This window comes from Micromesistius poutassou (assembly GCF_964030765.1).
Source record: "Micromesistius poutassou genome assembly, chromosome: 20".
Taxonomy (NCBI): Eukaryota; Metazoa; Chordata; class Actinopteri; order Gadiformes; family Gadidae; genus Micromesistius; species Micromesistius poutassou.
In genome coordinates this window covers 4,627,621-4,638,527 of record NC_140290.1, presented here as the reverse complement: position 1 = coordinate 4,638,527, position 10,907 = coordinate 4,627,621, and the positions used below count along the sequence as shown (strand labels likewise).

General features: G+C 45.6%; 1 protein-coding gene across 1 annotated transcript; it reads right to left on the bottom strand.

Moving 5' to 3' along the window:
- Positions 1-495: 495 nt before the first annotated feature.
- On the bottom strand, positions 496-9,062 carry LOC311365554 (small ribosomal subunit protein eS19-like; the record flags this gene model as incomplete). The annotated part of the gene is given in 7 exon segments (XM_084485115.1): positions 496-522; positions 702-756; positions 1,321-1,504; positions 2,046-2,146; positions 2,526-2,596; positions 8,915-9,043; positions 9,045-9,062. Coding segments are annotated over 7 exon segments (585 nt in total).
- Between the last annotated feature and the right edge of the window lie 1,845 nt (positions 9,063-10,907).

The window sequence follows — 10,907 nt, the reverse complement described above, 5'->3', positions numbered from 1 at the left end:
ACACTCTTCTCTACATGTCTATGTGGGACCCATTTTTTAAACGTGCTTGGGTGCATAAGCCAAACTGTTTATTACTTCTCAATGTATTATTTTGCAATCAACAGAATCTTGTGGACAGCATGGGTAGTGTGTACAGTTACAAGCCCTTACCGTGAAGTGTAAATAGCAGGGTTTGGGATGCATGAATAAAGTGAGTGGCATTTAAGCTCTGTTTTTTTCATTCAAAGGTACAACGTACATTATTCAGTGTCCTTTCAACATGCTGAGCATACGGGATAACATTGACCTTATGTCCTCAGTGTTCAGAATTTCTTTCCGAAGTCAAGGGCATATCTTTCCCGACAATTTCTTTATATTAAAACCACTCACCGGCATAAGATTCCACATGGAACCTCAAACTGTGACTTCTAAAAGTCTAAAAGTCAAGTGCACAGGCATTCAAGCAATTCACTTGGCTATGATGTTAGCATGCTTTTCTTGTCGCCTTCAGGAACATCACTGTTTCTTATTCGCTAAAGCAACCTTGATATACAGAGCAAGAAACAGAGAGAAAGAGAGGGGAAGGGAGAGAGAGAGGTGATACATGGGTGGTTAAGTACAGGTGCGTCAGTTGACGGACAGATACATAGAGAAAATGGTGATAATAATTCTATTAATGTGTGTGTTCTTTGTGTATCTGGCTCGAAGACAAAACCACCCACCTGACCAGCAATCCTGTCGAGATCTCGCTGGCCTTGAGGTGTTAGCCTCCGGCCACTGTGAGCGTAAACACATTTAGCAATAAAATTACATTTAAGAAAAAGTCCAATGTGGTTCTGTAAAGCTAAATAGACACATCATGGCATTGAAACATTACAATGGACACAAAACATGCATTTGGGGGGAAAATGCAGTTATCATAAAATACTTAAAAATATTTTTCCAAATAAGAAAACAAACACATTGTTGTTTCTATCAAGCTATGTAGGCACAGCATGTCCCTGAAATATCCACACATATTGCATTGGGTGAGAGAATATTGTATCACAATGACCTAAAGATGATGTGATTATAAATCAACATCATGCACTTGTTTTTAACTGCATATCCTGCCTTTATGGGGAGTAAAAGCGTTCAATAAAAAACATTTTCTCTCCTTCATAGATATCTAGCAAAAAGGAAAAAATCAATGAAAACCCATCAAACCCATTCTCATCAAAAGTGATGTCAACATCTGTCAATCCAATCATAACCCAATAAGCCAGAATAAATAAAAGTAAAAAAAATCCAAATAATAATGACATAATAATGTTTTCATCAAACACCGACGGCCAGACTCACCCGTTGGGATCCTTCTCCGCCATCTTGAGGGCCTCCAACGCCTGCAGGACCTTCCTGGCCACGTTCCTGGAGCCCACACTGAAGTGGGCGGGGCACACGCCGTTCCTCTGCCGTCCGCCATAGACCTTGATCATAGCGCCCACCCCCACCCCACCCCTCAGATACAGGTGACGTGCCGTGGAGGCTGATGTTTGGAACAACGTAGAGAGAAAACCTCTGCATTTACCCTGGTTCACCTCTGAACATATCTGATCATCATTATTATAAGTATTATAACCGCTGTGTATAATATTACGACTACTATGGTACTGTAATTCTGTAACTCAGTTGCAGATTTTTCATTAATGTTATGTTTAATTAATTCCAAAGTTGAAAAGCAATTTGTAGATGAAAAGTAAAGTGAGGCAAGAGAGACCACGGCTATGTTGGATTTGGATACTTGGTTCTTTCATTCCCTATTCCCTACATAGTGAACACTATGTAGGGAATAGGTAAGGGGAACTCATTTGGATTTAGAACCAGTGTGTGCCTATTAGATTGGTCTATTGGATGAATCTGATGACAATGGAATCGGTAATATATCATGGGAAATAGTGAAGAAATAAGTGTGCGGACAACACTAAAAAACGGTGACGTGACGCCTTAAAAAGTGGCCTAGGTGGACTAACTTAAACACAGCCCATCATTAGAAATGTTGCCCTGGTTATGATGGCCATCCAACTCACCGACTCTGGTGTAGAACCAGTTGTCATCGCAGGGAGCCAGCTCTTTATGGCTGGCCAGTTTCACTGTGTCCACCCATTCAGGGACCTTCAGTTTACCAGACCTGATGAAATATTATCCAACAAATCCCAAAGCTACAGTGAGTGTTTGTCCAATCAGCCATCTGCCATGGACCCAGAGTCAGTATTATTGAACATCATTGAACCTTTTAATAACAGTAGCATTAAAAACAAGAAAAATGAATTTATGTTACAAACAAACTGATGTATACTTTCCTTTTCTTTCTGTAAAAAGCAGTAAAACATGTTCGTTAGTAAGTTGATTGTAAAAACAAATGTAGTTTACATTGTTAAACCATGTGCTTACGACATATACGTGTGTTGTCCAATCACATGACTTAATTCGAATGTATGATTGACAGGTGTCTCTCCATGTTGGTAACAAAATGCGCAAATACAGATGAGCAGCACGAAACCACTTACTTTTTAAGGAAAGCCGACAATGCCTTTACGAAGTCCTGCTGGTTGACGTCCTTCACTGTGACAGCTGGCATCTGAGGCGTAAAAGTAAAGGTGGGTTTGAAACAAGAGACAGATGTCGCACTGGTGGTGGCGAAATGCACCACACAATTAGCCACTATTATTCCTTCTGCTAGCTACCTCAGAAGTGTACACAACAAAACGTTTACCTCCCACTGTCAATAACAAGCAACATTGTTGCTATTGTTTACCTTGCATCACAGACAAACGGGCCTATGTGATGAATATGTTGCTCTTCGTAGAATGCCGTGATAAACGCAGTTACACACTGGGCTAGGGAGGACGCCCAAGTCAGCATGGCAAACTAACTACGTTTCAGTGACGTGCCTTTTCACTTTATTTGCTTTTTTAGGGTATTATTCAAAATATACATTTATGTCTAAAATAATTTCTCTCTTAACGTGTTGTCTTCAATAGAGATGTGTGTACTTGTTATAACCTTTACGGATGCTTATGAAATGCAGCGGCCACTACCTCCTGATTCCAGCAGAGGGCGTGCTTGCGGCAGCTATCTATGAAACATCTGTCTTGTGTCCCGGATTGTTTCAGACTCATGACAACGCTGCTGCTGCAGTGGCTCCAGTCCAGACAGACAGAATGCACCCTTGCAGACACAAATTGAGCACTAGTGTTACACACTATTCTTTCAGGGTAACCAAAAAGCATGGGGAACACATAAATCCTAGCCGAAAGGGCTGTACGAAAACTGAGAAATAGATAAATAAGCTATATCTATAAAAACGACACTAAATCGCCCATAACCCCCATATTCCTATCAACAAACATCTTGTCCTACATCATGTGTTTGATATTCCTTTTTTAATACGGTCTCCGACAAGTCATTTGACATTTGTGCATAGGTAAGTATTGTCCTTGGGAAAGGAAGGACGTTTATTTATTAATTTTAAATTGAAGGATGTCATTCCTAATGGAAATGCAGCTAGGCAGTGATGAAGGTTGCCGAATCAGCTCCGTTTACACAAGGTGACAGAGTTACCAGCATGTTTTCTTTAACTCTCTGTTCGCCACTGCATCCATCGTTGGCCTCTCTCTATTCATATCCATATGCCTCCGCCTGCACTGTTTTAATGTTGTTAAAATATTGTTTGTTGCCATTGAGTACAATATATATATGGTTTATTTACACATACATACTAATTGTTGTTCAGAGGCCACTGTCGAAGAGCTTAATAAGTGTAATACCGACCTTTTCAAAGTGGATCATATTTCATCTTCTGTTTACCCTCTTTTCAATCCAAGAATACAGTTTCAGGTCTCCCATATCCCCCTAATAATCAGAGTATGAGAGCTCACTGAGCCTTAATCTGATAATGTCGGTTTTAGGTTGTTTTAGTGAAACAATTGATTAGATGATTGTGTTTGAATTAGTTGATGTTGTCTTTTGTGTACCTTGTTACACTGTAGGTTGCTGTATTAACATGCATAACATGGCTGTGGGTCAGCGCCACTTTAAAAGATACACCTCTTGCTGCTTGATTTCTTACTTTTATTTTCAATAACTGCTTTCAGCCAACATGCTGCTTATTAGAATCAAAAGTATGATTTCTTGAAAGACATAATTATTAAGTCGGGGTCAGTTGCCTACTGTAGATGGACTGCACACAGTTAAACTATGCTAGTTATTGTACGTTCGTAACACAAGCCTGATGATCGGCTTGTTTTCAAAAGAACTAGGTAATTAGGCTCCATCCGGTAATCATCAATGCAGTAACCACTCTAACGTTGGCAGCTGTTTTGACTACTTCTTTCCTGGCTCAAATAATCCATTCATAATATGTGTTGTAATGATGTTGGCCAACACCACATGTGGCAGTAATGTGCAGAACATGCCTTTAGTACAAACACCGAGCGATCTGAAGAAAAGTGAAAGCATACAGTGCAGGGGCGGCCAGACACACACAGCAACTCTGTGCTCCCAGTATCAGCTCCGGCAGGCTTCTTCCCCTCCCCCCATTCTCAACATCTCTCCCTCGCTCTGTCTATCTCTCCTGCGCGCTCTCTCCCCTTTTTGTCCCCCTCGCCCTCTCCTTTTTCCTTCCCTTGTGCTCTCTCTATTTCAAGCCTCTGTCTCGAAGAGCAGGAAGGGAGAGGGGAGAGTGAGGCAGACACAGCGATAAAGAGAGAGGGGGGGGGACTGGGAGGGGGGGGAGCAGACAGGATTTAGAGTTCAAGTGCACGTGCAGAAAATAGCCTGGCTAGAGCAGGAACGACGGAGAGGAAACCAGGAAAAGGGACGGCAGGGGTAAGAGACAAAGCCACACAGCAGCTCTCTCTCTCTCTCTCTCTCTCTCTCTCTCCCGCTCCCTCTCTCTCACTCTCCTTCACTCTCTCTTTTGCTTTCTCTCATTCCCTCTCGCTCAGAGAAGGTATTAGCCATGGAATGAAGTGGGTGGGGGGGGGGGCAGTTGTTGAGGTTGGATGGAGGCACAGAATCGCATAAGAAAAAAAAAAAAGGTATTCCAGCCCCCTCCCCTTTCCTCTCCCCACCAGCACACTCCTCCTCTCATTTCTCCACGAGACCACGTTCTCTCCCTCTCTTTCTCGCTAGCTCTCCTTTCTCTCCCCTCCCACCTCGCAGACTTGCACACACCCAGAGCGTTTCCCTCACTCACTCTTCCCTTACGATCCACTTTCACCAGAGACCACAGGCAGCTCAGGGCTCCGGGCTTTTAGCTCTTTCGGCGCTTTTTCCCTTTTTAAGTTTGCTTTTAATTCCGCTTTATCTTTCCTCCGTACTGCATCCTGCCCCCCGCCCCCCGCCCCCCCCCCCCCCCCCCCCACCACCTGCATTTTCTCCTCCTTTACGCGGGAGGCGTGTACTCGCGGCGGTGCCTCTGCCCGGCGCAGCTCCCCTCCCCAGCAGCCCTCCGTCCCCTTTCCTAGCTCCCCCAGGAGACATGCCGGTCATGGATGGCTCCCTGGCTTAGACTGCACGCCACAAAGCGCGTTCACCCTTTCGCTTTTCCCTTTTTCGCTTGTGTTTCGTGTTGTTAGTTTTTCAAACTCGTCGTCCCCCCCTTCTCGCCCCCACCTCGCCCCCCTACCCCCTGGCTGCGTTCAGGTTCTTTGTCTTTTTCGTGTGTTCTTTTCACCTTCGTTATCCTTCTTTTTTGGTTCTTGCACTTGTTTTGCGTTCTGAACCCCCGTATGGCGCATGGGTGGAGGAATAGGAGGAGAGAGAGAGAGGGAGAGTTGGCGCTGAATGGACAGATGGGACAGAGGAGACAAGCAAAGAATCTGAGGAAAATGGAGAGCGAGAGAGAGAGAGAGAGGTATGAAGGAGATAGAGTACCGGCACTAGCTGGGGGGTTGGAGGGGGTGAGATGGTGGACTGGGGGGGAGGGCGGGGGGGGGGGGTAGAGGAGGTGGGTGTAGGGGATAGAGTAGGACGGAGGGATGGCCGAATTGGAAATGTGAAAAATCGCGGGAAATAGGGAGGGAGAAAAAACATTGAAAAAGTGCAGCAGAACTGGAAGAAACTGGACTCCTCTTCAAACTCTGACACTTCCTGTGTTTTTTAGTTTTTCGGTGTGAGAGGCGTTTTTTTCAGCTTTTTTCTTCATCACCCCTCCAGTCATCCTCCCTGTTTTCATCTGTGAGTATAAGTACACGTCCTTTACCTCTTCATGCAGTCATGCTGTCTGACTCCCCCCTCCCGCCCGTTACCCTCTAATTTATGTTGACTGCCTGTCTCACCTTTACAACTCTTCATATAGACTTTAAAACACCGTTGTCTCTCTGAAAGCACTCCTTCCCCTCCATACGGCTCGTCTATCCAAGCTTTATTTCTCCTAATTTCTTTGCCAGTCTCTCTCACCCTCGCTCTCATTATGTCTACCTCTCTCGACCACCCCCCCCCCCCCTCCCCCTGTATTGCGGGTTACTGGGATGGTGTCTCTTGTGGAAGCATTAAGCCTGCTCACATTAGATTTCTCACACCGGCACTCAGGGGCCCATGCACGTGAGGCTAACTTAAGAGAGAGACAGGGAGAGAGAGAGAGAGAGAGAGACAGGTTCTGTGTGTTTCTGTGTGTGTGTCAGAATGTGTTCTGGACTCGAGCCGGCGGTGGTGGGCGCGGGTCGGTCCCCGTGCGCATGCGCCACTTTTTTATTTATTTATTTCGGTTTTCTTTCGGTTGCACGACCATGTTTGATACGGCCGTGGTGTGATGCCGCGACGGCGTTTGTTTACAAAGCTGCCGGAGACGAAGGGGGTCGCCAGGCTGCAGACAGAGATTGTGTTAAGGCACTGCGGAGGGCCGCAGGAAAGTGTTTTTTTTTTTACGGGTTTGTCCGCTCTTCCTCCTCTCTTTTCATTCTTCGCTCCTCCCATCCTATCCCCCTCTTCATCCCGTCTTCCATCCGTTCATCCGGGTACCCCCCCGATCTATCCGCTGGTCCGCTCGCAAGGACAAAACCCATGGTCGGGCTGTGACTTAGCGATCGACAATGGATTGACATCCGTAGAGCAGCAAAGTGTCTGCCCCACTGAGAAGGCTGAGGCCTTGAACAGAGGCGTACGAATCAAATGTTATAACTGTTTTAGGCCAGCGCATCTGAAAAGATGACCAGTGTTAAATGTGGCTAAAGTTACAGGTAAAGTTGATCAGGTTACAGATATTTGCATCAATGTGCTTTTGATCGAATTAATCGGACTACAGACGCAAAGGCTTTACTGGTGGGCCTGTCCACGGCTTACTCGATAGTGAGGAGTTTAACCGGCAGAGGCTTGATTATTCACCTTGGGCTGATTCAGTAAACGCCGTTCATTCTCTAGTGTTCCAGTGTTCTCTTTATTCTGACGTTATCCGATGAAATGTAGGCCTTGATTCTCTTTCAATCTTTCTTTTGTGTGTTATCTATTGGCCTATTGTGCACATTATTTATTTTACCTTGCGCTACCTCTACCAATAATAATCTCTCTCTATGTATATAGTTCTGAATATGTCTTTATACGGTTTTATCTCTAACGGATTTCTTACTGGTATCCTAGCAAGAGTAATGCATGCATTCTGTGCAAACTTTTTTTTCCTTTTGTGTTTTATTTGCGACAGACTGAACCCTGCACTGAAATACCTTTAGATTACATGTGCTGTATTGTGACGTCTTTGCCACTGCTATATGGTTTTACTCCCGTCTGAGTCCTATACTCTAAACGTGAAGCAAATCATCAAACGATAATTATAACTATTATCTCATAACCACATTGCCGTAATGTAATGTACTGTTTTGATGATATGCTGCATATTAAAAAGCGCTGGCTGTTAGATAACAGAGCCTGTCCTGGTTTTCTAATAACGTTCCCGGCCTAGATGTCCGTGTAATTAATTCCCATGCTGTGATTCCACTAATTCCCGTTGATATGACGTTTATTAGATAGGGGTGATCGTTGTGCTCCGCGATAACTCGTGGGGGTGAAGATCCCTTTTGTTTGCTTGGCGTCTCCCCCACCCCGACCACCACCCCACCCCTACCCCCCCTCTCAGACTCGACCTTTCCACAACCTCTTCCGCAGCTCGCAAAAGGAAGGAAAGGGGGGGGGGGGGGGGGGGGGGAAGACTTTGATGTTGAAACGTGTGTTCGCCGAGCGTCTGGGACACCGGGGCTGGACACACAGGAAGGGTAGAGCCGGCCCCTTCCTCGCCGCCCGCTCCCCGGTCCTCTCCTTACTTTGTGTGCTTTCACCCCCCCCCCACCCCCCTTTTTTTGGTTTTCATATTTCTGAACCCCGATGTCCGAAAACCCTCTCACCTCTGATTCCCCCAGGGTCGGTGGATGACGGGAGCCCAGGGGGTAGTGAGTGATGGAGGGGGTCGGTTGTATGGTTAATGTCAGTGGGTTTCGACCCCCAGGTTATGAAGCATTGCTCGGCCAGACCTGCTGTGTTATATAACATTACATAACAGTAGTGGCCGCTCTGTAGACTCGTGATGGGAGGGGGAGGGGGAGGCGAGGAGGGCCTCACACTGTGCTCATGCTATGTGAACTCACTGCTGGGGTCAACACACTCCAGAGGAGTCTTAAAGTGGAAGAGAGATCCCCCCTACAGCCCCGCCCCCTGGGGGACCGGGGCTGACAGCAGGCATAGTGGCTGACGCACGGTGCTTTAGGAGGACCTGCTGGAATGGGCCCGCATGAGGACCTTATTATGACTTTATTAGGATGTCGGCATCTTGAGTCACTAAACGTTGTGGTTGTTGATTTTCCATACAAGGTCATATCCTGTGGTAGTTGCCTTTCTAGTGTTGGGCTTCAAGCTACTGTATAATAATCAGTTAAATAGTAATTCCTGCCTCAACAGCATGGCTAACCTTTGGAGAATTGCACATGACTGGCTCAGTGTGGTCTTGCCCGGGGTTCATCTCCGTCAATGTATGCGAAGAGGCCCCAGGGTTGTACAGATTCTTCAGGTTCTTATCCCCCTCCGTTCTGCGGACCTCGGGTGTTTATCTTATTCATAATGGATAACGTCCATTCCCGGCCGACATTAGTGGAGGAATTCCCATGCAAGGCTTCGTTGACTGTAGCAGGACCGACTCATTTCATCCAGGGAAACTGCTCTTTCTGTGGCACTGTTAATGTAAAAGGAGGAATTGAAGTGAAGGGCCAAAAACGTCAGAAGCACTGCTGTGTGTCGACAGGGACAGCCCTGCTTTGATAATACATATATATACACGGGAAATATCGGACCGTTTAGGGTTCAAACTCTTCACTTAAATTATGCATTATGTGATCTGGATGGAATAAAAATGCAAATGGGTCAATAACCTTTCTATACTATACTAATCTATACAATGCTATTCAATGCTATGCTATGTTATTAATCCTCGACTAAATGATACTATTATTTTTGTATTTTGTATTTGTATTTTGTATTTGAATCAAAGTATGAGCTGTACCGTGTCTATCCACTCAGGCTACTGTTCTTTGGGTATACAGAAGACAATACAGGCTGTCCTTTTCTTTTTTCAGGTTAAACCAGAACTTCCTCAAACACCTGAACCACAAAACACGAGATGGTAAGGATATATTTCTTCTTTTCTTTGAAGGCTCAATAAAGTTAAGCTACCGCTGAATACTTAAAAAACTATGTATTCCACTGAAAGTCATCGAGCACTTCAACGGCGATACAAAAGAAAGTCATTGAGTTTACTTGTTGGTACTTGTTATGTATATAGATATAGAAATATAGGAATGTACTGAGAGTACTACACCACGCTGGCCGGCCTTGTCACTACTTCACTCTCAGACCCATGGCTGCAGTTAGTGTCGCTCCGTTTGATAAGAAAAAGAGTGAAAAGGAGTTTCACGGTGTAAGTATGTAACCGTTGAGTCATTTTGCTGTAACACAGTTGGCCGTGACTTCTCCTAATAAGCAGCGAGCGGAGAGGTCATCTGCTGGTCACAAGTAGGTCATTAGGCATTGTTTTAAAGAGAGAGAGAGCAGGGGAGAGAGCATAAAGAGCAGCCTGTGGTCTAGCCTGGAAGCTGGCTTTGGAGAAGCTTCACATTACATTTTTGTCTTTGTGTTGATGTCAGCCCCGTGCCCCCAGTTTAGCAGCCAGGGAATGAGAGGCTGCATTCTGCCACAGCAACACAATGGACTCTTCTTGTTCTCATATTTTCACAATGTGTATTTACACCCCTCCTGCCCTCAATATTGGATATGCCCATTCTGCTTCAATGGCTTGTGTTACATTGCAGCCGTTCACCTCCATTGCAAGAAGCATATTGTAAGCAGTGACAAAAATCGTTAGAGATAAGAGATTCCCAACGACACTGTATTAATACAGTATCCATCAAACAAGGGCGACATAAGAGCTGGAAAGATTCTCACCGCCAGGGTGGCTGTTAACCGGGCCTCCATTTTTTGGGTTATCTTATCTTGGAAACGTGACACAGTTTTCTATCTTCTTGGGACTTTGAAACGGTTACATCCTTTTGCGCCAAACTGACTCTTTTTCGTTCTATATTTAACAGCTGCCAGCAGGGTCGTTTGAACCCAAAATGTTTATTTGACCGAAAAGGGGGAATCCAACCAGCTGCTTCTGCCCCTTAGAGGCTGAGCAGTGCTAGTGCTGATATTGCGGTTGAAGACGACCTCACCTATGGCTATGAGCGCCGGCCGCTCGCAGTGTTCCACGCTCGTAGCGGCGGTCTAGCGAGGCGGTGTTGCACGGGTTAACATCTGGGGACTGCTGGAATGTGTCGGGGGTCGAGAGGGAGAATTCCTCAGTCCTGCATGTGTAGGTCACTACACTGACAGGCGCCTCTTATTTTAGCAAGAGCACCCCCCCCCCCCCC